The sequence below is a fragment of the Amblyomma mixtum genome, chromosome 3 (genome assembly GCF_055824585.1).
Source record: "Amblyomma mixtum isolate Tamu chromosome 3, ASM5582458v1, whole genome shotgun sequence".
In the NCBI taxonomy this organism is placed as follows: domain Eukaryota; kingdom Metazoa; phylum Arthropoda; class Arachnida; order Ixodida; family Ixodidae; genus Amblyomma; species Amblyomma mixtum.
This window is the reverse complement of record NC_143014.1, coordinates 384,680,006-384,707,387: the sequence shown is the minus strand read 5'-3', so window position 1 is coordinate 384,707,387 and position 27,382 is coordinate 384,680,006. Positions and strand designations below refer to the sequence as shown.

General features: G+C 49.8%; 1 protein-coding gene across 1 annotated transcript; it reads left to right on the top strand.

Annotated features, from left to right (window-relative positions):
• The first annotated feature begins 1,109 nt into the window (after positions 1-1,109).
• On the top strand, positions 1,110-11,661 carry LOC149357075 (kelch domain-containing protein 3-like). The gene is made up of 4 exons (XM_089576495.1): positions 1,110-1,177; positions 1,276-1,393; positions 9,949-10,110; positions 11,245-11,661. The coding sequence occupies exons 1-4, from the start codon at positions 1,110-1,112 to the stop codon at positions 11,659-11,661; spliced, it is 765 nt and encodes a 254-aa protein (XP_089432621.1).
• Positions 11,662-27,382: the final 15,721 nt, after the last annotated feature.

Here is a 27,382-nt window from a genome sequence, read left to right as displayed (position 1 = left end):
CGATGTCTGCAAAACGGTGCGCCAGGGAAAACCCTAGCGACCGTACGGACACTTTAACGCTATCACGTCGTACTATTAATGTGAACTGAAGTTTCCCAGTTTTTTTCCGTTGAAGTAATAATCCTTAATCATGCCGAATATGCAATGCTAGAATAAAACTAAAGGAGCAGTTACCGCCAGCAATGTGAATTGCAGCGAGGCATGGGCTAGCGCGCAGATCTGAGGACTCGCGTCTACGTCACTTTGTCCCGATACTGGGACCAGTGCCATGGTTATACGCGCCCTGGACACATGCGCGTAATATGAGGGCTGCGCCGTGCCCCTGAGGCCTTGAACGGTCCAAACTCGCTTGCATAATAAAGTTTTCAATCCACCATGGGGGCGCAAGCATTTGGACGTCCGGATTTTAGGGGTCCTGTCGCGTAGCGCGTTTGAGGTCGGCTTTCCTATTGCGTTGACCCCTTTTCCAACGGCCGCATGTTAGCTGGCTTTGGCCTCCCCCTGATGTCAAGTGGCCCAAGCCAAGCCCGATCCTGCCCCCTGCCTCCATCCACGGCTGCCCAATGCTGATGTTAGCATTTCTTTGTGACCTCAGCTGCCCGTCTATGCAGGTCTTCTTGGACTCCGCGCTTGTGTTTGCAATCGTACGAGCGCAGCAAATCTTGTGTGTGCGCAGGGCCTGCCGTTCCGTGGCTTCTGAAACAAACACACAATGCCTTTGCTACTCAAGAGGTTCAATATTACTATCGCTTCACGCCATCATATCGAACGATGCACTAGGCTGTAGCGAAGAAAAATGCGTCTCGGTGTCATACACGCCTGCGCCACCCAGTTCGTAGCGTCCTCCCTGCTTTCCTCGTGTCCTCTCTTTCCCTGCGCAACCCTTCTCACACGGTTTTCCTCTCTCCTCTTCGCGTAACCCCAGGAACAGATGCTATATCGTCATAACTGCAAAGGGTGCGTTAGAAGCTTTCTCACTAAAATCAACACAGGCTTGCAGAAAAAAAAAAACGCCTACCATACCTGTTCTTACCCAGTGCTTGCCCGACAGCAGGAAGGAAAAACTAACGCCCGGTTTCATTTCTGAGAAGATTGGTTACCACTGCACGATGTGGAACATGCTGCTGAACGGCATTCCAGAACTCGTCAACAACATGCTGTCGCCATCAAAGGAAAGGTCTACTAGTTCCACCCGTTCTACAACTACCACGATGACAGCGATGAAATCTTAGGCGTCCGTTTAGGCGTATACATCTTCCACCCCGCAACGTGCAGGTGGGGTGTGCCGCTGACTGACCTGCACCCTGAAGGCGAGCCCATTAACTTTAGCGACCACAGCGTTGTCACCTACGGTGACTGTGCCTACATATGGGGGAGCTCGTCGGACATAAGGGCACGGATTGGCGGCTTATACCGGTTGTATACCCTCGATGTGACATGGAGCCGCCCGGAAATGTTCGGCCAAATGCCGACACTGAGCATCTTCTTCTCTCGTTGTGTGCTGTGTCAATGGATGTACATCATTGATTTCTTGGACCCGGAATCCTCACACCGTGTATATTATGTTGACCTTGAGGAGCTGACGTGGCAAAGCGCTCCGACCAGTGCAGAGGCCCCGGCTAGCCGCTGCTTCCACACGGCGTCTGCAGTCGGAACCCGAATTTATGTTTGGGGTGGCCAGGCGTTGGAAACAGAGGTCAACGACTTTTAAACTATTACTGCTAGCCTCCCTCTGTGTTGAGAGGTGTGTAGCTCACCGCGAGTAATATCCTATCAATATTTAGAACTTCGAATACAAGGTTACCCTCGGCGCAGTGACGTGACAAATTTTGGCTATTTCGACGGGTTACCTGAACTGGATCTGTTGCTTTGCCTCCGGGCTTTTCGAAAGTGCATGTATTTTGGCGCGGTGTGAGCAAAATTTGTTGGGCCGTGGGTAACTGCGTTTTGTAAATTCTAAAAACTGATATCCACATTACTTAAAGTGAACTGTGTGCCTTTCAATATATAGAGACTAGCACTAATAGAAAAAAAATGGCGGGGGATTATCTTTGGTCAAGCCTGGTAGGTTGCGAAAGCACGTGTTTTACACTGCATATGCAGCGCCTCTAGTGGGATGAGCGCGGCGCGCCGTGCCAAGCGGTCGCCGTTACCCGACGAGCCGAGTTGGTAGCCCGGCTCTCGCTCCTGGTATGACGTCACGCCATAACGTCACTAGCGACTCTAGCGGGAGGAGCGCGGCGCGCCTTGCCAAGCGGCCGCCGTCACCCGACCCGGGAGGACTGGGAGGCGACCCTGCTCGGCTGCCACGACTTACAGGCCCAACAAGCCTTAGTCGGGTGCGCCCGGGCGGCGGCTACCGCCACTGGGGTCCCAAACTAGGGACCTCCACCTAGTGTTTGTAAGGATCGGTCCCTTACGGGCTCATCCAAACACCTCCTGTCCGTTCTGAAATAAATGTTTTCACCACCACCACCACCACCCGACGAGCCGAGGTGTAGCCCGTCTCTCGCTCCTGGTATGACGCCACGCTGTGACGTCACTAGGCATGGTAAGACGTCAGAAGGCAATCTAAAGGTCAAACGTGACAGGTGGCCGCCGCTACGCGAAAGGCCGTTCTTGGGAGTAGTATGGCTTTCGCAATAAAAATTGGCAGTGGTTTAGCTCTGGTGAAACGGGGTAAATTGCGTTAGCAACGGTGCGCGCGTTCTTCTGGTGATTCTTCGGCGCGTTGCCTTCGGCTGGTAGAACTGCGGCGTTCCTGAGCAGTCAGGTGTTGAGATTCATCGGTGACCGATGACCTGGAACAACTCTGCGAGGTAGAACGGTGTCGCCGAGCTGCATCCTTAGCACGACGCTTTGCAAGACGTTCTTCAAGCTGTTCTGGCGTCTCTAGCGCACGTTGTCGCTTTCTCGCTTCTTCCTGTCGCTGCCACTTCTCCTTAGAGGTCTGCATAGCAAAGCATTCACGCCAAGGCAAGCGTGCATTTATAGACGCTCTACAGCGCGGGAGCATGCGCTTAGCCATATTTGGTCACGTGACCATTCCGCCACGCTGCCAGAGATTCCACAGAACGCCATTGCTCGTTCGGCTGTACGCCTTCTCGTCGGCTGATTGGTTTTTGAGGAAAGGAAATGTATCTGTATCACATATCTCGGTGGACACCTGAACCTCGCCGTAACGAGAATGGAGGAAGATTGGAGTGAACGAAGACACCGTATTCAGTAGACGCGCCTTTGTTGATTCGAAACCATGCAGCTGGCATAGCGGGGTGGTTAGAGTGCTCGTCACGCACTCCGGAGACCCTGGTTCTATTCCCCAACTCGACCAGTTTCCTACTCGGTGGTATTTATATATGTGGTCTGATTATAAATTAAGCTAATTGCTTAATCGATATCATTCGAATGCCATCGATGCACTGCGCGCCAATGCTGCTAACGCTGGCTTTGAAGGCCAGAAGTGGCGGACCTCCTAGTGGCGTCATCTGTCGTATACCGAGCAAACTACTCGGCGCCGCGGGCCGCGCGGCGTGCCGATGATGCTGCCATCTGGCGGTGCGCGGCTGAAGCAACGTGTTCAAGGTCATCCGTCCCTTACGACCCGGGCTACGCAACGAGGCGAAACCTACAGTAGTATTTCTAACACAATAAAATTAACTAGTCAATTTCAGCTATGCTGGTTAGCACACTTTAGCTGTATTCGGACAGGCTACAGCGCTGAGAATGCTAAGCCGTAAAGACCACTCCTACTGAAAAAGGCCGGTTTTAAAAATTGCGGAACAACTTAGGTTATACACCCGGCATACGCGTAACATGGTGATGGAACACATTCGGGAGAGTTTAACATGGCCACCGCTTTCCTTTTTTGTTTTTATGAGAATAAAGATTACAATTTGGATTTCGTCGTGTATGGAATTTTTTTCTTTCTTTCAAATTCAATCATGCAGAACAGAAGAAACTCATCAGACTTGACTCCAACATCATTACATAGTAATTTGGATTGCATGTAGATGGTTTCACGTCAAAACGAAAACCACAGTTGTAAGTAAAGATGGTAATGGGTGCCGATTTTGGGCTTCGACTGGAATTGTGGGCATGGTAGAAAAGTTATTTCTTGAAACCCTCCAATGAAAGAAAAAACAACTTTTGTTCCTGCGCAGCTTCTGGGAGTAACTCTTTGCCCAGACGTTATTATTTGATCGTTTCAACAGGTTTGAACCCAGGAATGCATTTAACGATTGCTTTTGCTAATTGAAAGTTTTTTTTTCAACTTACACAATGCTGATGGATATCATGGCAAGAAGGCTGTAAGAAAAGCTTGATAAAGCCAGGACACTAGTGAATGGCAGAACAGGAGTGCACAGATGAGGCTGAATAACATACAAATTAACATAATAAATATCATGAGCATTGGCACCCGAAAGAAAAGGAACAGCAGGACCTCTTAATAAATGGATTAAAGCTGTTTTATAAACACTTTTATAAAGAGGTGCGCCTCCGAAGTGAATGTCAGATAAATAAACTAATGTGAAATAAATACTGCACAATATATAGCAGCGACTCTATATGAATACATAATATTACACTGTCTGCATTCGTACAAAATACTGCATCCAACGTCTTGAAAGTGAGCATGTCGACATAAGGTAGTTAAAAAAATGACTTGGAGGAAAAGAAACAGCAATGAAGCTGCATCCGTGTCGTGGTGCGGAATCGAGCAGACTAGCGTTCTGCAGGCAATATGATTAATTGGTTAACCATTATTGATGTTACATTTGAACATGTCACGTAGCGCTCTAGGAGATTACGTACTGAAGTACAGGCGGCAAGTATCTAATTTATTGAATATATCTGCTGCGTTATGCGCCAGCTACTGCCTAAATCAAGCCATGCGATGACGTTGCATAACCAACTTCGCATAAATTGGCGTTTGACGCGTATTATTTCTCCCTGCCAGGCCTGATAGGTTATTGAAAATGTTTCCTAATTGCCTTTCCTCTATATTAGCCTGTAGAGCAAACGGTATTTGTAAAGACGTTCGATACTTTTGTTCTGTGTGAAAGAACAGGTCTTTAGCTGGGTGCGTGTTGACACGTTGGAAGAAGAGCGAACTGCTTTTAATGCTATAGTGGTAAGGGTACCGTTCAGCGGAGAACTCCGCGTAGTTGGCGTCTTCACTGGTGTGCGCGGAAACCCGGATTGGTCAAGAGGGTGCTGACGTCACACTTGGAGCCGTGGAATCAAAAGTGATAAAAAACTGCAAAACTAATGAACAGAACGTGGAAACAAGACTGTATTGTCATTGGACGTCTAAGTATAGAAAGCAATTCATTTGCGCTGCAAGCAAATTTTGGGGCAATTGGTCGTGAATCGAACGCTTGACCTGTCGGTTGCGAGTCTGGCACGCTTTCCCAAGACCAGGCAAGCTTGTTTTTATAACATCACACTTAAACCATTTTGTAAATAAATATTTCATTTATAAATTATTTACAAAGAACTCAGCTAGCGGCTGCACTCCACTACCATGATAGAAGACAACACAACTAAAAGGGCTAGGCAGACTTTTTATTTTGGATGAAAAAAAACACATGCCAGATATGTTCTTTTTATTTAACATAGTATTTATTACATTCATGCAATGTTCTACGTCTATGAACTGTGTGCCATCCTTTAGAAAAAATTGTTCTATTAACACGATGCGTTCAAGTCACCAAAGATTGGAAAAGAGACGATGGAGAGAGCACACGACTAACGCATCATAATACGTTAAACTAATCAAGAAGAAATAGAATAAAGACATTGAAGAGCATATTAGTAAGAGCGAGTGCCACTAGGGTTTGAACACATTGTGGGGTTACACTCCCTTTATGTCAACAATAATCATTCTGAAGTGACCTTTTGCAGAAACAAGATTCGCATTGTCAGTATATCATGAGCGCTTTCCAGAAGTCGTGTAGCTCAGTTAAAAAGAACAAAGAGTCATTAGCAAATGAAAGTCCAGTGTGATATCGTACAGAATGCGGTGTCTAAACTTCTTTTGCAATGTCTGTTGTATGATATCACAGAAGACTAGTAAGTCTTGATTGATGAAACAATGCTGAATTGTTTCTGGAGCGTCGCGGAGGGTTGGAGAAAGGAGGGGGGCGGCATTATAAAGGTGGAAATTTGCCAATGACACAAAAATTTCCCTTTGATCTAATCACGTTTTAGCGGGCAATGTGTCAGTAATGGGTGAAAAAAAACGCATCCTTTTTTCTGTAAACCTTGCTCAATTAAATAAAATACGCAGCGGGGTACATGGACGGAGAGAAGAGCATACAAACTAAATCCTTCTACAACGATTTTCCCGATACTGAAAACCGGAAATCATTGGAGAAAAGAATAAGTAGGAAACGAACAGGTAAGTACAACCGCCTGCTCAAGCCCGAAAAAAAGGGGCTATCAAAAACATTTGAAGACGCAGGAAGCTTCGGTAAAACATAAACTGACTTGACTTGCAAGAATGCACGCACTATTGGGCGCGTAAAGTCCAGTAAAAACATGAAACGCGAAACTACCTATCCGACATACAGGTAAATAAACCAAGGCCACCAGCGTTTACAGACCAGCACAGATAATCAGATCAGACAGATTCAAAATATGAATCTCACATAAAGGAGCGAAAATTTTTGAAAACCTGGATATAAAGTACTGTGCATTTAATATTTTCGCGTACATAAGAAATTTTAGGGCGAGAGACAGGTTTCAGACGGTCACCGTGCCAAGAATCGAGATACCGTAAGGGACACAAGCATGATAAGAGTGCTGAAGAGTTTGCACGCGGTATTTTCCAATAATGTGCCCTCGTATTACGGACACTCAAAGAGACGCCAAGGCGCTTGAGTAGCCTAGGTGTACACGCCACACCAGCATATTCAGAAATAAAATAGGATATATGAGATATGAAAGTGGAAACAAGCACGACGGGTGGGTAGTAACAAAAAACAGGCGGATGAGCGAATAGAAGAAACAGGGTGACGGAGTCAAAACATAGCCTGAAATAGTTACAGACAGGCACGGCGAAAAAAAAATTTCTGAGGCTCAGCTTGGCTAAGCCTGGGGAATGCGAAGCATATTAGTGGCTAGGCTTGGTAATACATGGCTTTCCTTGGTTGAATACTTGGTCATTTTAATACAACCACTAGAAGCCTTCGTCGTGGGGGAAGACAACGGCATGGCTACAGCGGAACGCCGACTAACCCCGAGACGCGCGTTGGGTGAGCGCCTGGATTGCCACGGAAGCCGCGTCTGCCTGCCCGGTGGAGCGAGCGTTTCACCTACACCGAGTGTGAACGCGCGTTCGAAATGTGCGGGAATGCGCGGGTGTGACGGCTAGGGGTCCCACGGCGACGGCGCGATGTGGAGGCCGGCTCTCTCATCCGATGTCACGTGGTGGGACGTCAAGGTGTCACGTGGCGTGACGGCTAGGGGTCTTACGGCGACGGCGCGAGGTGGAGGCCGGCTCTCTCATCCGATGTCACGTGGTGTGACGTCACGGTGTCACGTGGCGGTCCCGCGGCGACGGCGTGAGTGGTAGCTCTAGCAATATGCTTCGCATAAAAAAAAACGCGTGATAAGTAGCAAAAAGCTTTCCAATCGGCCTGACAGGAAAACAATTTTATAGCGCAGAAGTGAAATATACGGCGTACTGAGACACTTCTCACCACTATTAATATCGTGAAACGCTTCTGCGACCACCCTCCTTTGTGTTGTGTTCAGTTCTGAACAAAACGTCGTTTCCAAATGTACGTTTATAAGAAACCTTTTCATACCGTGACGCTTATATTTTAATCGCTTACGAAGGTTTGTTGAGTGACCTCCGGGATTATTCTCTATTTGCAGCCTGTGTTCACATGCTCCTTCATTAAAACATGTACCAGTCACTCCAATGTAGAAACTGTTGGAAGTGAGGAAAACTTTCTGCGCGACTCCTGAAACACACTGGTGAACTTCTTATCATGCTTCTTGGTACACTGCCGGCTATTCTTCTTTACATTAATCACAAACGGGCACATACTGCGAAGTTCACACAGCGGAGACAAAAAAATCTTAAATCAAATCAAATCAAATCTAATGCAGCTTATTTCCGTCAGAAAGAAATCAACGGAGGAGGCTCGTGCAAAAAGTGAAACATGTTCACTTGATTGCGCTCAAGCCCCCTTTTACATGACATGCAGTGACGACAAACAGGTGGATATTATATAAAACATACTCGTGGAGTATTGAAATATGGAACAAAGCAAACAAAACGTACAAGGTTAAACAATATAGAGTGGTTTTGCAAAGCTCTGTTAACCGCTTGAAGGCTTGCCACATTTTTGATGCTACGTGAAACGCGATGTATGCAACGCATAAGCTCCACCGCTTCTTTCTTGACGGTCTCTTTCTGCTCGGTACGGAACGCAAGGGCTACAGTTGCTGATAGTAATTTTTTTTCTTTTGTATGATCATAAGAATTCTTCCAGGGCGTTGCTGGCCATGTTTTCGTTTTTTATTCTGTTTTTCCCTTTCGCCCATACACCCGTTTTATGTTGTTACCTTCCCATCATGCTTGCTTGCATTTTCGCCTGTCCTATACTGCCATATACTGTCATATACTTTTAGTACTCCATCGCCTCTTTACTCCGGTCGGTCGTCCTTTCTAATTCGGCCAACCACGTAGGCTGTCACGATTTATTCGCGCACCTTCGCCTTTACTGTTGATTGTGATGAATTTTTTTCTGGCGCTAGGTCATCTGTGGCTAAATAGCCCCATGGCACAAAGTTGATTTGTCTATTCAAGTTGGTGTCACAGACACATCTTCGAACATTTCACACCAGCCATCGTGGGTTGGCTTGTCGAGAATGTATCTGGCGTGCGCAGTCCACTGGAGCGCTCTCGCATCAGTATAAATAAGCTGAAAGGAAGCTTGAGATACTGGCCAGCATGCTGTCGACTGCCTTCAATATGATCTGCACCAAATACGATCAGTTACACAAGCTTTGACGCATTCTATCAGCTCAAGTTGAAGACATAGATACCGATCGGATGCTTCCAGATTGAAATTAGAATGAAATTGCACTCCTGCACTAAAACTGACGGAACGGTTACCACCACTAAGAGGAATTGCGGACCAAGAATGGCTTGCCCGCAGAGTTGAGGACTCGTGTCTACATCATTGAGCACAGATATTGCAGTCGCACGCATTTTGTACCTCGGGATGTCAGCGATCTTGTCGTGCAGCGCGTTTGATGTCGCCTTTCCTAGCGCGTTGATCTCCTTTTCCAACGGCGGTATTTTCGCAGACTTTGGCCTCCTCCTGATGTCAAGCGTCCCAAGCCCGAGCCTGCCTCCTGGCTGCGTTCATGGCTGTCTAATGGTGACGTTCCCATTTCTTTGTGACCTTACCTGCTCGTCTATGTAGGTCTCCGCAGACTAGATCCGCGCCTGTGTTCGCAATGTTACGAGCACGGCAAATCTTGTGTGCGCGCAGGGCCTAGAGTCGCGTGGATTGTGAAGCAATCACAGAAAGCGTTTGCGGTCAAGAGGCTAAATATTCCTTGCGCTTCACGATATCACATCGAACGATGCACTAGTCTGTAGCGAAGAAATATGTGTCTCGGTGTCACACACGGCTGCGCCACCTATAGTGCGTAGTGCCCTTCCTGCCCTCCTCGTGTCCTCCTTTCCCTGCGCAGCCCTCCTTACACGCTTTCCCTCTCTCTTCTTCGCTAAGCCCAGGAACAGTTGCTATATTGTCATAACAGGAGGGGATGAGCCAGAAGCTATCACACTAAAACGAAGAGAAGCTCGGAGAAAAAAATACGCCTACCAAATCTGTTCCTTCCTAGTGCTTGCCCGATTGCAGGAAGGAAAAATTAACGCCCGGTTTCATCTCTGAGAAGACTGGTCATCACTGCACGATGTAGACTGTGCGGCTGAACGGCGTTCCAGACCTCGTCAACAATATGGCTGTCACCATCAAAGGGAAGGCCTACTCGTTCGACACGTTCTACAACTATCACAATGAAAGCGATGGAATGTTATTGCAGCCACTTAGGCGCATACACCTTCCACCCCGTAACGTGAAGGTGGGGTGTGCTGCTGACCGAGTTGCACTCCCAAGGTGAGCCGATTAGCTGCATCGACCACGGCATTGCCGCCTACGGGCAGTGCGTCTACATGTGGGGGAGTTCCTCGGACATAAGGTCGCGAATTGGCGGAACATACCGGTTCGATACCTTCGCTATGACAGGGAGTCGCAAGGAGTTGTTCAGCCAAGTGCCGACAATGAGCATCTTCTTTTCTGTTTGCATGCTGGGTCAATGGATGTACCGTCTTTGTCAAAAGTAACCAGGCTGCATGGTTTGCTTCAAGCTTGTATAGTGGGACCCTTGTGGCTTTCCTGCAGATCAAAGGGTATTGGAGGGTAAGAAGACCCCCAATCTTTACCTTTAACGACCATTTCAGCTTGAGGGAAGCCGTAAGGGCTCCACTGTACGAGCTAAAAGCAAACCATGCAGCCTGGTTACTTTTGACAAAGGCTGTACATCTTAGATAACTTGGACACGGAATACTCGTACCGTGTATATTTTCTCGACCTGGAGAGCCTGACGTGGCATCGCGTTCCGACCAGTAGAGAGGCCCCAGCTAGCCGCTGCTTCCACACGGTGTCCGCAGTCGACATCCACCGTCTTTTCCCGGCCCCTGCAAAGGGGCTGAATAAGACGGAGGAGCGAACTTTAAGGCGCCTGCAGACAGGTACTCTACTCTGTCCTGCAATCTTAAAGCATTACGATCCAAACACGGATGGGTGATGCCCGCACTGTGGGGAGACCACATGGTGTGGGCATGTACTCAAAATCTTACCTCCCCCCTTCCCCTACCCCTTCCAGAGAGGCATGGAGACTGCCCTCCTCAACTGCTCCTCGCTTGAGTCCCAAAGGGCTCTGGTGAAACGGGCGATAGACGGGGCAATGTCATGCGATGTGCCGGACTAGGGACGCCGACCATGTAGCGGGGCCACTCTGTGGCTCCCAAACTCTATTTCAACAATTAAATGTTTTCACCACCACCACCACGAGTCGGAACCCGCATGTTTGGGGTGGTCAGGCGTTCAACATAGAGGTAAACGACCGGTACGATGATTACTTGTATTATGTGGAAACCAACAGCTCGACGTGGGTGCACCCAAGTGTGGAAGGTGTGCGCCCCAATGGTCGCAGAGACATCACTGTGCCTTCGTGCATGACGAAGAGCTGTACATCTCTGGTGGCTGCAACGGACAGCTGGGCGCCTACTTTGGAGACATGCACAAGTATGACATCGAGAACTTGTGTTGGGTTGAAGTGACACCACGAGGGTTACGCCCATCTGCTAGGCGCTCGGCCGGCTGGAGCGTGATGGGAGAGAGGGTGTTAATTTTCGTTGGCTTCGGATCTGCACCACACCATGCAAACAGAGAGCGTGGAGACAATGCTTCTGAAGAGGGAAAGGTGGTGACGGACCTGCACGTGTTGCACTTAGCACCGACACTGCGGAGCTTTTGTCTCCTTTCTGTCATCGATGCAGGTCTTGATGTAGGTGGATTACCGGCAGCTATTGGAAACCAGATCTACGCTATCTCTTCTGGCTCATCATGACAGCGCACTCGTGCTGCGCCTCATACGAACGGCGCGCCTTCAGCAGAGCCACAGACGGTGGTGAGGCGACGACGGTAGTGATTTCAGGGCCTGTACTTAGGTAGGTAATAATGTTTTTTTTTCTGAGAACCACCTTAAAAACCGAGCTTCCGCGGCGGGCAGCCAATGGCCCCCTATCGCCTGTGAGCGCCCTGCTCTGCGATTGGCGCTCCACCCTCGGCAACCAGCGGAACCGGGACCAGCAGGATTTGACTGAACCACGCTGAATCGTTCGTCATCCGTCAGATGGCGCTGTCAGCGCTCGCGGAATAGAGTCACTGGAACTCTATTGCAGAAAGGCGAAGGAACTTTTTCACCCGCTGTCATGGCGTGTCTGACTAGCTACGGCCATGGCACTAACAAAATAAACAAAATAAAAATAAATCTTGCAAAAACAGGGAAAACTTTCTTTTCCGGTTGTTTTTTTCCATTTCTCAAAAGGAAAAAACGCTCGAAAATTTCATACAGTAGATACGCGCACAGTACCACATCATTGCGCACTGCGAAAATTGTTCCAAATCAGCTGTTTGCAAGTCTGCCCAGCAGCTGCAGTTGTCCACATGGTGGCAAGGTCGCTGCAAGAATTAAACCCTGACGTCGGTCACGTTTCCGCAACTCCTAATTGCGTTATCTTCTGTTTCGACGACAGCGCTGGTTTTTCTTGAATACGAGCTCCTTAAAGCTGTCGTTTAAGGAGCTCAACTCAGCTTTTTACGCTCCCGCGTTAAAACTGAACTTTTTCACACCAATTACAATTGAAGTTCTTTGCTACTCCGCTGCTGTGGTTTAAATCTCCCATTGTTTTTAGAGAGCTGCTCCATGTTGGTCAGGCGGCACTTCTTTTCTTCCGTTCCGGGTGACTTGCTAAATCCTCGCCCTATGGCGCTTAGGGGCGCCTTTTTGTGCGCATTTTTTTCGGCTCCATGTCCTCTTGAGTTTCTTCTGACTCGCGCACGTATGGAAGCTGTCGAAGACGACGATATGCAAAACACAGCGCGGAATATCCGGGTGAAAGGCTGCGACGAGGGCCGCATGGCCTTAAAGGAGTACAGACACCTAACTTTTAGGTGCATGCTTTCTTGTTTGTAATGATGCAAAAGGTATTGTTATACATGGATTAACACGTGGTATTCTCCTACGACCAATAAATAATTTATAATCGAATTTCTTTCTCGTGCTGTTTCGGTTTCAACCGCCGAACGATTGATTGTGACGTCAAGAAGTGGTTTTAGATCACGTGGGACATGAAAAAACTACAATATAATCGCTGATTCTACATTCATTCTCATTCTGTCTCTTGAGGAAGGCTGGCTTTAGCACTATAAGGAATTAAAGCAATGAAGCAGTGATTATATCGACGTTTATACTTGCATGACATAAAACTACTGCTCGACCTCAAAGCCACCGTTCGGCTGCTAAACCGTAACAGCGCGACTGGAAAAATTGGTTATAAATTATTTAGCGGTCGTAGACGAATATACCACGTGCTGATTCGTGCATAGTAACGTATTCCTGTCGCTGTAGAGAAGAAAACATTCCATCAAGATTGGGTGTCAATACTCCTTTAAAGGGCAACTGCAGCACTTTTTTGATAGTTTAGCGATACCCAAGCATTCAAATTTATATAGGCTGTAGGTGAAGCATGCCGAGTGTTTTTGCACTAGCATTTAAAATAGTGAAGTTAGCTACGATTGACTTTTACGCTTCTCCTCAATGCACCAAAGGAGTGCAGGGAAACTCAGTGTGACGTCAAGGAAGGTACGATTTCAAATTACCGCTGTCGTCAGCCACGCCCTGCCCTGACTCGTTAGACGCTGCCAAACAACTCTCGGCAGGGTTGGCCTTCGGTGGCGTTGGTTTTTTTCCTTAAAAGCAGGCGTTTGTTCATTGCAAATGTACCGATACCTTCGGTGACGTCATCATGCGCCCCCCGCTTGGAATTGTGCGCTGCGGAGAAGCTTGAAAGGGATCCTGATTTTAATCGGCGATTACTTCACTATTTCAAGTGCTAGCCCAAAAAGACTTTGCATGCCTTACCTGCAAGTTTCAAACATTCGACCCTCTTAAGGTCGTTGATTTCTAAAACCTATGCAGTTTCCCTTTAACCGGTGGAAAATGAAGCTGATATGTTCGAGCTCCGCATATTCGAAGTCCGCTGTGGACTCTAAGCATGGTGAGTTTTCCAAAACCACTTCCAGCTATGAGGCTTCACAAGGACTACGGGAGACGGAGTTTACGCGAATGGGGGTTATAATCCTAACGCAAAAGGAAAAAAAAATCGATTTTTTGACGCAAAGGCGCTTTGGCGCATCGGTAGACATGCGCTTCTATCCGGCACCGCAATTTTCAATATATTTTCCAGAATCAAAACCCATAAGGACGGGCGGTTTCGGAATGCTCGACAAGAATTTCGACGTCAATTTGGCGTCATGTTCGTCATCGCATTCGCCGTGGTTCCCGGGTGATGTTCGCCTGAACCTGCCAAGAATGAGATCTAAAAATCTGGCAGTGGCTTAGCTCAGCTAGGCCAGGACATATGTAGTGAAAGCAGTTTTGTCTACTGACGTTTCGGTTGTGACACGACGTCGTTGTCGTTCAGCAGCTTGGCGGTGTCTCTTCGCGAGACGTTTTCACGCTGTCGGCCGGCCTTGTACCATGCGAGGATCGGAAGGCTCAATTTCACGCAACCTGTGCTGCTGCCGTGACGAGCGCGGCGCTCTCCTTCCTCCATGGTGCGCGTCTTAGGAGCGAGCGCATCGCTCCCGGCTTGTATCCCAGCTGTGCGGCGTGATTCTGCGCATGCGCAGTGAGCTGGTTGCCATGGTAACGGCGCACGCGCAGTAGTTACCTTTGGCAGGCACCCCGAAAGGCGCTTCTGCTAGCTTAGTGTAGCTTTCGGTACAAAAGTGATTCGTGCCTAAAAGCAGCTTTGAATCACACGTCTACATATAACTTTTTTTTCTCGAATGCGTGCATTTAATTGAAGATTTCATGAGATCGAAAGCTTAGGAACAAATCAGAGTTCATTTAAAGCGCGCTCTAAAGCAAATGGCGACGACCTCTGTTGTGGCAAGAAAAATACACTGCGCTGCAACCACAGGAAAATGAAGACGGCGATGCTGGCCAGGCAGCTCCCGTTTCTTAATTTTTGTGGGCAGCAAGGCTGGCTGAGGCAGGTACTTACCTCTAGCACGAATACTTTCGGTAGCGGCCGGCTTCACATAGTACCACGACACGTTTAAGAAAGCGGCTTACCTGTGTTGTAATCGGAAAGCGTTCCCCGCAAGAAAAATTATCCAGTCCATTTATGTTATGTTATTGACTACACGCTACGCATGGCGCGCTCTGCACTTCTGCAGTGCCGTCTGAATACTGAGGTTCTATTCCATCAAAGAGGCCATACGAACAGTGCAGATCTCGCACAAATTAAACTCCCGAAATCTTGTTAACTTACTAAGGCTTTCTATGTCTGCCAAGAAAGGATTAGTAAGTTCGGATTCGGATGTTAGGTAGTTCACCTACATCAATTTCGATATTTTACGCCAGTAATACTCTTCAAGGCTATAACGCGTTAGCGTTGAGACTACATTTCTGCAGAGTGGTGGCTAACAACATGAGATAATACAATCCGTACAATAGACAATTACACGCGGCCAGCGGGCCGTATCTACACCCTCCGGATGTATTGTCCCTCGAGGTCCTCGCCATTGCGCATGCCCTTCAGTCATTTGCTCTCCTTCCCTCTCTTCAAGAGTACACAGTCCATTCAGACTCACAAGCCGCTATACACCACATACAGAAACGCACCCTAACCCCTTCTCTCCAACAGGAGGTCGAACGAGCGGTCTCTGCACTGCAGTCTTCCATTGTTTTCCTCCTCTGGGTCCTTGGGCATTCAGGGATTGACGGCAATGAGCTGGCCCAACAGCTCGCCCACGACACACTTTTCCGGGCACCGTTGATCCCCTGGCCCAAGCCCTCGGAAGACGGTGGGAGGCTCACCCTTCGGCGCACCATAAAAGAGGTCTACCTCGAGCTCACTCCCGACAAACGCCTTTACCCTCCCCCTCATCCATCGCTTACGGTTCCGGAGGCTCGCCTTCTTCGGCACATCCAAATGAATGCAGTTATCACCCCGTCTCGCCTCTTTCTCTATCGCTATCAATCAGACCCTTCCCGTCCCAACTGCCCCTGTATCTACGCGGACCTGGCCCATTGCCTCTTCTATTGCCTGGCAGCTCAGCAGTCGAGTTCCTACCCCCAACCTTATTTATCCATCACCACCTGGCTCTACTGGCTTGGCGCTGAAGGGGAGGAAGAACAGCGACATCTGGTCGCCCAGGCGGTCGACATGCTCGGCCTGTAAATTATGGCCGAATAAAGGTCTTGTACTACTACTACTACTATTATAGTAACACATAAAACAAAACAAACGCCAAACCAACAGACAAAAGCAATACTGGCTGTTACACAGTTCTCACTGAAAATAAAACAAAAAATCTCTGCCTCTCCCGTAACCGAGCGTAGAGTAAGCATGAAATGTTTACGGGCGTAACACATTGGTTGTAGATGGTACTAGTGAAAATCTTGAAATGGCTCTAGTGTTCAACACACCACACCACACCACACTCTTCTTGTTGCGTCGAAGCGATTGCCGGCAATAGTGCAGGCTTAGGTAGGCAGCCGCGAAACGTGGCGGCCTTGTCGCTATCGGGAGCGGCCGCATAATCATGGCGTTGTCGGCAGAGGCGAGCAGTCTTCTGCTGTGGCGTATCGCTTTCCGCAAGACGCTTCCTATCTCTCCTTTCATCAGGCTCCATTGCTCGGCTTAAGCAGCTGTGACGGTGGCGGCAGTGAAATGCAGGACGATGCAGAAGCGTACGCGGACACGACGAGACGCAGGCCTGACAACATTGTAACTGCTGCGCGTTCGAATACTCCTCGAGCGTGTATACATCTGCCTGCCAAAGGGGAAACCTTCATGGGCTGAAGTCCCAGAGGCCGGTCTTTTACATTCGTGAATGTGGGACCGCAGCGCCATCCTTGGGGCCGGCGCGGAAGCGCGGCCCTCTCTCTTAGAGAGTCTCGTTAAATCTAGTAAGGTGCCCGGATGCTCTCGTTTCATTGCCCGGATGCTGGCTCTCGGTCTCGGCGTGACGTCACCACACTGCCGAAAACGGGAGCTAAAAGCATTTCATGCTTAAAATAAAGCGAGAAACGTCTTGCGATATCATGACATCCTGCCCGCCGTGGCGGGTGGCAGCAAAAATTCAGGGGGCACTTTGACTGTCTAAAGTGCGTAGAGGCGAAAGCGTTTCACGCACCACTTTTACTGCTTCTGTGGCACTGTTGGCGTCACATGTATTTGGGTACTAATTACTAAGTGATGACAAATCACTAATTAATGGTTAATTACTGATTAATGCCTGATTACTAATTAACTGCTAATTAATGACGCTTAAGCTTCGCCTTTAGGAGTGGAACGCGACAGCGTGTTGTAGCGCTGCCAGGGAGTCCACGGAACGCCACCACCCGTTCGGCTCGATGCCTTGCCGTTTGAACGCAACGGTTTTTGAGGAAAGGAAATGGCGCAGTAATTTTCTGTCATCTCGGTGGACACCTGAACCGCACCGTAGAGGAAGGGAGGAAGCGGGAGTGAAAGAAGAAAGACAAAGATGGCCCGTAATGAAGAAAATGAAAATTGTATTTGAGGAAAGAAAATTACGCAGTAACTGTCTCACATATCTCGGTGGACACCCGTCAAAATTCAGGGGGTGGAGGGTGCACTTTTTTTACTTAAAGTGCGGCCACTGATGTGTGGCTAAGATGTTAAGCATCGCCTTTAAGAGTGGAACGCGAGAGCGTCTTGCAACGCTGCCAGGGAGTCCATAGAACGCCATCGCCCATTCGATTCTACGCCTCGCTCGTCGGTAAATTGGTTTTTGAGGAAAGGAAATATATTTCTCTCTCATATCTCGGTGGACAGCTAAACCTCGCCGGAAGGGAAGGGAGGAGGATGGCAGTGAGCGAACACACCGTATTCACTAGACGCGCCTTTGTTCATTCCAAACCATCGAGCTGGCATGGCGGAGGTTTTGGCGGAGTGTATATGCTGCACGCGAAGAACCTCCAAGCTGGCTGCCGTGCCTAGATGCATGTGTGTGCCTCCCTGAATTTTGATGTTTTGATGGGTGGGAATGCAGTGTTGAGTTAGGGCTATCGCGGGCTCCTATTAAGCAGCCCGGCAACTTGAGACGCGATCCAGTCTGATTGAAGTTTTCCTCCTTTCAACGGATGTTCGTCCATGCAATAAAGAAAAAAAAGAGCTGGCATGGCGGAGTGGATAGCATGCTCGTCTCGCACTCCGAAGACCGGGGTTCGATTCCCGAGCTCGACCAATTTCTTACTCGGTTTTATTTATTTATATGGCCTGACTAAAAACTTAATTAGGCTAATTGGGTAATTAAGCAATTAACTAAGCTCAGTCCCACTTACTTGGAGCATCACTAATGATCCCTTCAATTGGTTGCATGGTTACTAGCCAAAGTACAATTGGCCCCGTTTGAAACTGGCGCACTGTGACGTCACGACCGTTGCGACCAACTGAAAAGCGTGACATTTCTGTCGACAACTGCTGCTTACAACGATGAGACATTAAAGGCTTTCGCCTTAAAATTATTGATTGGTTGCGCGAGGCTGCTCGGGGAGAGCAATCTGCACAGGAATGGGAAACTTCCATACACACATTTGTCCAGCAAATGCAGAGGCCAGCGCCACTTCCATCCACAGCGTCTGCAGGGACGCCAACTGTAGCGTCGTATCGTCGTCACAAAAGCGGTATCGAGCAGAAAAAGCTTCATCCCCGAGCGGGATTAAAACCAATTCCCGCGAAAAAAGCAGCTTCGTATCACGGTTCCTCAGACAATTCGGTTACAGCCGTAGTTTTATAACGCCGTACGTGTGTGTGCAGAAATCATTCACTCTTAACGCAAGGGTGCATCCCCGCAAGCTATGAATGTAACGTAGAGGATTACCATGTTTGCTACGTGATACGCAGGGGACCCCAAACGGCTGAAGCAACCAATTAACGCTATAGCGTCATACTATTAAGGCGGTGCTCTTAAGTCTGCCCTCGTGTCTTACCCACCGTCTTATTTTCTCAAATTCAACACTGCCGCGGTCTGCTTCAACCTTCTCGGCCCTCTCCTTGAATGCTGCAGTCCCAGCTGACTCCTATTTTACCTCCAATAAATATATATCACATTGATCGAGCCGGTGTTGAACAGGTTATTCTACCTTGACGACCATGTCCATGAAATATTAACTATCTCGATAATTTCGGCTATCCCGATAAGCTTGCTCCTACTTTTGTCAGAACACTTTTAAGCTGGTCTTCTTTTTGTTGTGCAAGCTAGGAAAATTATTTCGCCCCTCGTAGCTTATAACATGAGATGTTTGGCGCTTCCAAATTTTGAAGCGAAAAACTTCACTACGAGGGTCGGAGCCGACCTTCGCGTATGCCGTATGCCGCGACCGAGTGGAGTCACGCGCAGCGTTCGACGCAGCCGCGCACTACTGCGCATGTGCGCCGCCTTCTCACCGCCGCTACTACTGCGCGCGCTCCTCTCCTACCTGCCGTTTGACCTTTCGTTGCAGCCGCGTGTTGCCCGCGTCGCAGCCGGCAACACTCCTCTCCGCATTCCTGCGGGCAGTTTTAACTGCGCCGATTTCCGTCTCCTCCTCCGCCTCCGTGCAGGCAGTGTGTGGACGGTAGTCAAACCAAGTACAACTGAAGCTTTTCGCTTGTGTATCCAGGCTTAACCAGAGCTATGCCACTGCCTAATTTTTTCCTCTTGCCATCTAAAGCGTTAAAAAGCGACTCAGTCATGGCAATTCCGGGGCTGAGATACGATCAATAATCGCATTCGCAGCTTCTGAAAAACAGTATTCTTTAGAAGCACCTCGTTACAATGTAAAAACACCTTGGAATATTGCATAGAAGAAATGTATTCACAAACACAGCAACTTAGGAAGAAAAGCGGTTAGAAATATGCAGCAGCAGCAAGCACAAGAACGATGATGTGCACAGAGTTTTAAAGAAAAAAGCTTACTCGGTAATCATGCCCACCTGCATGACTTGGACGCCGGGATTAAACGCGTTGCCGCTCGTATCACCACCACCGTTGAGCTAATATAACATGTACACGTTCTTACATACTGCACACTCAAAAAGCGGAGTGTCATCTGTTGCAACTTTTAACACTGCACGCTAACAGCGGGGCTAATTTCCTTCCATAGGACAGCACATGCAGAGCGTCTGACACGGCGCGGCTAACGGGCGACGACAAAACAACTTCAAGCCAGTCTTCTCGATGCATGCAAAGGCCCACTGTTGTTGCGCCCCTGCTGGGCGCACTGCTACACGCCGAAAGAAACGCCGTAGGGTAGTACGGGATAAGCTCTAACCGCCTGTGTGCCTGCAGCAGCTCGCGACGCTTACAGACACTGAAGTTGGCCAACGCACCGCCACATGCGGCTCTGTCCAAGGCGCTCCATCACGATGACGTGCAACACGAACCCGGCGATTAGGATTGTCTTCATTTGATGGTGTTAATCTCTTTTATAATCAGTTCTGGTAATTCATCCATATCCAGACCTGCATCGATGACAGCAAGCATACACAAGTTCTGCAGCGTCGGTGCTAAGTGCAACACGTGCAGGTCCGTCAGCTCCTCTTCTTCCTCAGAGATGTCCTCGAGATGCTCTTCCTCCTCAAGCCTCGGTGGAAGCCCGAAGCCACCGAAGACCAACACCCTCTCTCCAAGCACACAGCAGCCGGGCGAGTTCCACGCACACGGGCCTGATCCAAATGGCGTTACTTTAGTCCAGCACGACTTTTCAACGTTATACTTGTGCATATCTGCAAAGTAGGTTTCCAGCATTTCGTTGTAGCCACCGAAGATATACAGCTGTCTCTCGTACACGAAGGCACCGTGACACTCGCGCTCCTCCGGGGCGAATCCTTGCACTTGTTGGCGCACCCAAGTCGGAGTGGTCGTTTCCAGATAATATAAGCAATTGTCATAAGGATTGTCGGGTCGTGAGAATTCTAGGTTCCCTTAGCAAAAACTAATACGTTTGGAATATACGGAGGGCTATTTAAAATGTATTTTAAACATATTTTGTATTCATGAATGCACTAAAAATATGTAGGAAATACGTTTCTGAAATTTCATGCTTGGTATTCGAAATATATTTTTAAAATGTGCCAAAAATACCTCACTTAAAGCATACTTCGACCACTTTTCAAATACATGAAAAAATATGCATGCAGTTTTAGCATCTTGTCAGTGTATTAAAAGTGTATTTTCGGAAATATGAAATTAATTCATCGAAAGTATACTTCAATTCTAGAAAACGGGCAGCCCTTGTAAACGTATATGTATGCAGTTTTAGCATCTTGTCAATGTATTAAAAGTGAACTTTCGTAAATATGAAATTAATTCATCCGAAATATATTTCAATCCTAACAAACGGGCAGTCCTTTTAAACGTCTTTGCACACTTCTAGCTGCCATGAACAGTCGAGTGCTCGAAATCGCGTTTCGGGAAATGGCATTTGCGTGTCGTCAATGTATTTGAAGTGTACTTCCGTAAATACGTAATTAATTCGTCCAAAGAACACTGAAATTCTAGCAAATTGGCAGTCCGCATTAGCATATTTGCAGCGCACTACAAGCTGTCGTTGAACAATCTAATGCTCAAAATCGAGTTTCGGGACATCGCATTTTGGTGCTGGCCATCTATTTAAAGTGTACTTTCGTAAATACGCAATTAATCCGTCTGAAGTATATTTAAATTCTAACAAATGGGTTGTCCACGTAAACATATTTGCATTACACTTCAAGCTACCGTGGAACAATCTAGGGCTCGAAATGACGTTTCAGCGAAGAGTGAAAACTTTCCCTTTCTTGTCATCCTTTCGTTTATGGTAACTTCTAGCAGGAAGGTGATCACCACTTATAGCCCTGCTACACGGGCGCTTCGAATGCCTTCCAGCCGAATGTCATCTAGCGATGCTACACGTGTTCTGTCTAAGGGAGTGCTTGAAGATAATATTACGCCAATGAATATTAACCGCGTCAGCATGAAATTTCCCCGGGAGTGCGCCGATGGGGACGACTGCACTCATACTGTTGTTTACATCGCTTGTTTACATAACATAAAACGCAATCTGCGCTTTGGTTCTAATAAACAATCTGTTTTCTTTTTTACTGGTTGTACTCGTGATTGTTTACGCAGTGCTACAATGTGTGGTAAGCGATGATGCGATCGCACGCCTGAGAAAGCCCGGTTGTTGGCATCGCGCAGGACTGGCGCTTCTCGCTTCTTGTCCCGGCTTTCTCCGACGTGACCAGTACTTTTTTATAAACTACTTTATCCAGAAGTATGTATGGCGACTGTTCGCTTTAACTGAAACGGCCTAACTTGTTATCCACAAGCTAGCGACGGCGACGACTGCTGCTGGCCGTAAAGCACGGCTCGGCAGTCTGGGTCACACCGGCGATTCCCGTTCATCGTACGCGTGCCCTGCGATGTAAGCAATAGTTGATTTCAGGTCACTGTTGCCAAAACTACACCTGGTGACCATTTGCATTCGCTAAAGCTTGTGATTCGCTCTTCACAACCGCCGAAATCACAGATCCAACCCTGCGAACTCGCTGGGCCTAGTCGTCGCGGAAGGGAACAGAGCCGTCGTCGATTGAAACTGATTTGGCAAGCGCTTATCGCTGGTGAGTGTTCAGGTATGCACACGTGAAATATAGCCGTTCGTTTCGCTCATTTAGAAGCGCGAGCATACACACACCGCCGCCTCATCACCGTGCTCTCGCTCAGCCGCCGCCAAGGCTGACCGTCCGCCGACCGGATTCGTCGGTGTCGTTGGCCTGAAAAACGTGTTCCTCTAGAATCATATTATAGTAAACTAGATATTTCACTATAATTACATGCTGTTGTTCAGCGTGATATATACTGTCGTTGTCGGGCTAGTGTGACCGCCGTCGTCGTCGTCGCTGTACACTGAAAACGAGCTGAGGCTTTCGAATGCGTTTCGAAAGTGTCGTGCAGCACCGCGGCAGTCCGTCGAGTCCGAATGTCATTCCTATTCTCGAATGTCTGTCCACTCAATGTCATTCGAACATTTCCGTGTGAGAACGTGATAGCATTATACCAGCAAAAGCGCCTTGGGTACTTCTGGGTCCGAATAAGCCAGCGGAAGGACCCCGTGTGGCAGGGCAGACCGGCTCCCTTACACGCCCATGTATCTGTTGGTTGACAGTTCGACTCCTGACCTGTGCGTGACGCAAGTTTCAACTAGCAATTCCGTTCTCAATTAACCCCAGATTCGAACGCGACCAGTAGGGTACTTCTGCGATAATTTGGAAGCCCACAGTATTTGCGGAAAAATAGGCATCACCGTGCAAAATAGTGCGTTGCTTTCGCTGGGTATATATACGGCAAGCCAAGTATAGCGCTTGTCGTAGGATTTGTTGTTTGCTGTGTCGCTGTCGTCTTGGTATGTTGTATGTAGGTATCTGCCGTTCCCATTCAATCACGTGACCTTATAATATCAGACTCCTGTTGATTAATGATAAATACCCGTATATGATTTGTTCATCAAGTTGATGAATTAACCCGTGTCATTCCATGTAGCCGCCCAGTAGACTTTTTTTAAGCCCGAGTAAACACATTTTTAATGTATTAAATGTGTATTTTTAGTATATTTCTAATGTATATTTTTATTATATTTTTAATGCATTATAAATATGCTAAGCGGGCAAAAATGTACTTTTCACGTATTTTTAAGAACGTTTAAAATATTCCTAGTATACTTAGAAAGCATTCGTATTGCAGTTTAAGCATAGGGACAAAAAAATGCGAAATAAATATGAAATTAATACAATACGTTTGAAATGTATTTTTAGCACATCCTCTTTTTTGCTAAGGGTTGCCACCCCAAATGTACAAGCGGGTTCCGATGGCGGTCGCCGTGTGGTAGTAGCGCCCGAGGGGGGCTCTCCGCTGGTCGGTACCCGATGCCACTCTAGGGTCTCGAGGTCCAGAAAACGTACAAGGTTCGATGAATCTGTCTGGAATCCATCAAAAATGTACATCCGGTGACCAAGCACGCACGCCGAGAGGTTACCATCTGCTATCGGTACTTCGCCTCTTACCTCCGGACGGCCCCATGTCAAGGTTTGGGTATCGAAGCGGTAGAGGCCGGTAACCTCTGGGCTGATGTGCTGCAGGCCCCACTGGTAGGCGCAGTGGCCGTTGGCTACAACGCTGCGGCCCACGATGGTAATCGGCTCATCTTCGGGAAGTGACCGTGTCTGTATTCTATCCCACCGGTACGAGACGGGGTCGAAGGTATACACGACGACCAGGAAGCCTGAGACTTCATCGCTGTCCGGGTAGCAGGTGTCGAACGAGTAAACCTCCCCTTCGATGGTGAGCGACGTTTCGTAAAGGAGTTCTGGAATACGGTTGAGCCGCGCCGTCCACATCGTTCGATGGCAACCAGTTCTAGCGAAAAGCATATCGGGCCGCTTTGTCGGTCGGTCGGTCGGTCGGTCGGTCGGTCGGTCGGTCGGTCGGTCGGTCGGTCGGTCGGTCGGTCGGTCGGTCGGTCGGTCGGTCGGTCGGTCGGTCGGTCGGTCGGTCGGTCGGTCGGTCGGTCGGTCGGTCGGTCGGTCGGTCGGTCGGTCGGTCGGTCGGTCGGTCGGTCGGTCGGTCGGTCGGTCGGTCGGTCGGTCGGTCGGTCGGTCGGTCGGTCGGTCGGTCGGTCGGTCGGTCGGTCGGTCGGTCGGTCGGTCGGTCGGTCGGTCGGTCGGTCGGTCGGTCGGTCGGTCGGTCGGTCGGTCGGTCGGTCGGTCGGTCGGTCGGTCGGTCGGTCGGTCGGTCGGTCGGTCGGTCGGTCGGTCGGTCGGTCGGTCGGTCGGTCGGTCGGTCGGTCGGTCGGTCGGTCGGTCGGTCGGTCGGTCGGTCGGTCGGTCGGTCGGTCGGTCGGTCGGTCGGTCGGTCGGTCGGTCGGTCGGTCGGTCGGTCGGTCGGTCGGTCGGTCGGTCGGTCGGTCGGTCGGTCGGTCGGTCGGTCGGTCGGTCGGTCGGTCGGTCGGTCGGTCGGTCGGTCGGTCGGTCGGTCGGTCGGTCGGTCGGTCGGTCGGTCGGTCGGTCGGTCGGTCGGTCGGTCGGTCGGTCGGTCGGTCGGTCGGTCGGTCGGTCGGTCGGTCGGTCGGTCGGTCGGTCGGTCGGTCGGTCGGTCGGTCGGTCGGTCGGTCGGTCGGTCGGTCGGTCGGTCGGTCGGTCGGTCGGTCGGTCGGTCGGTCGGTCGGTCGGTCGGTCGGTCGGTCGGTCGGTCGGTCGGTCGGTCGGTCGGTCGGTCGGTCGGTCGGTCGGTCGGTCGGTCGGTCGGTCGGTCGGTCGGTCGGTCGGTCGGTCGGTCGGTCGGTCGGTCGGTCGGTCGGTCGGTCGGTCGGTCGGTCGGTCGGTCGGTCGGTCGGTCGGTCGGTCGGTCGGTCGGTCGGTCGGTCGGTCGGTCGGTCGGTCGGTCGGTCGGTCGGTCGGTCGGTCGGTCGGTCGGTCGGTCGGTCGGTCGGTCGGTCGGTCGGTCGGTCGGTCGGTCGGTCGGTCGGTCGGTCGGTCGGTCGGTCGGTCGGTCGGTCGGTCGGTCGGTCGGTCGGTCGGTCGGTCGGTCGGTCGGTCGGTCGGTCGGTCGGTCGGTCGGTCGGTCGGTCGGTCGGTCGGTCGGTCGGTCGGTCGGTCGGTCGGTCGGTCGGTCGGTCGGTCGGTCGGTCGGTCGGTCGGTCGGTCGGTCGGTCGGTCGGTCGGTCGGTCGGTCGGTCGGTCGGTCGGTCGGTCGGTCGGTCGGTCGGTCGGTCGGTCGGTCGGTCGGTCGGTCGGTCGGTCGGTCGGTCGGTCGGTCGGTCGGTCGGTCGGTCGGTCGGTCGGTCGGTCGGTCGGTCGGTCGGTCGGTCGGTCGGTCGGTCGGTCGGTCGGTCGGTCGGTCGGTCGGTCGGTCGGTCGGTCGGTCGGTCGGTCGGTCGGTCGGTCGGTCGGTCGGTCGGTCGGTCGGTCGGTCGGTCGGTCGGTCGGTCGGTCGGTCGGTCGGTCGGTCGGTCGGTCGGTCGGTCGGTCGGTCGGTCGGTCGGTCGGTCGGTCGGTCGGTCGGTCGGTCGGTCGGTCGGTCGGTCGGTCGGTCGGTCGGTCGGTCGGTCGGTCGGTCGGTCGGTCGGTCGGTCGGTCGGTCGGTCGGTCGGTCGGTCGGTCGGTCGGTCGGTCGGTCGGTCGGTCGGTCGGTCGGTCGGTCGGTCGGTGGGCCTCAAGTAGAATGGCACATACCCACTACGGGGGAGTGTTCAAGACACAGGAGGTGAAGGCCGCTTTGTTCCTTTCCAGCCAACGGCCACGCGCTGAAATCTTGTACTTCTTCTCCACAGTAAATCAAACCTGGTGGTGGGCGTTATTCGCTTTTTTTCGTCCTTCGTTTCACAGAGCGAGCTGCTGGTGCGCCGCCTGTCGAAATCACGGCGTGGTCGGTTATGTTCATAGCTGCACGCAAAGAAAAGAGGAGGAAGACGTGATGGAAGGCTGTCGTCCTAAAAAATGGCACGAGGCGAGGGGATGCGCGCTGCAGGGTTGGCGGCACATGGCTTTTCGCGCGAGACTTTTCGTCTTTCCCTCTAGCTTTCTACAGAAAGGTAAACAAGCGCAAAACACTGGACGAGGGAAGAAAACGATACACAACGCGCTGACTAGCAACTGAAGTTCAATCCGCCAGGAGCGAAATATCTTTACTTAGAATGTCGTACCACCCTGCCCATGCTTCCGCCTTTATCTTTGTTGATGGCCCGGTTCGGTCACACACCAGAAGTAATTGGCCGTTAGTCTAATAAACACTTTGTCTGATTGTTTCGCATGCCACAGATATTAAGGACACGCTGATGGGCTGCAGGAGGACGGAAATTTTCGGCCGGAGGCAGAGAGTCCCCGAAGATCTTGCTCGACGTGCGTAACAGGCCAGAAGAAAATACGAACATCGAAGCTAGGCTTTGAGTGTAAATGATGAGTGCATATTGAGTGTCTATCCTGGTGATTTCGTAATTACTAATTGATTGATCGCTTAGCAGAGCCTATCCGATGTCTGCTCAAGAAGTCAGGCGAGCGCACAGCTCGAGCCTCGAAGTCTACTTGTCCTCTGCTCTCCGCGTTTGTAGAAACACAAGGAGCGGACGTGTCTGGGCAGATGACACGCCGTCTGCAAAAACTCCGCCTTTGGAAAAAGGGATCAACGATTGTGTTGTGGTTCATGTTCATTTCATGTATTATATATATATATACATATATATATATATATATATATATATATATATATATATATATATATATATATATATATATATATATATATATATATATATATATATATATATATATATATATATATGCTGTCTGCGTTCAACAATATCTGTATCTGTGGCATTCGGCCTTCGGGCTGCGGTAGTGTATGTTTTTTCAGCCAGCGTCCGTCCTGGCGGACGCGGTTGTTGCGACGCGCGTCTTTACTCTCTCTTTTACTCTGTCCTCTTATCTTTGAACTCTCTTCCATCTGCACGTGGCAGCGGT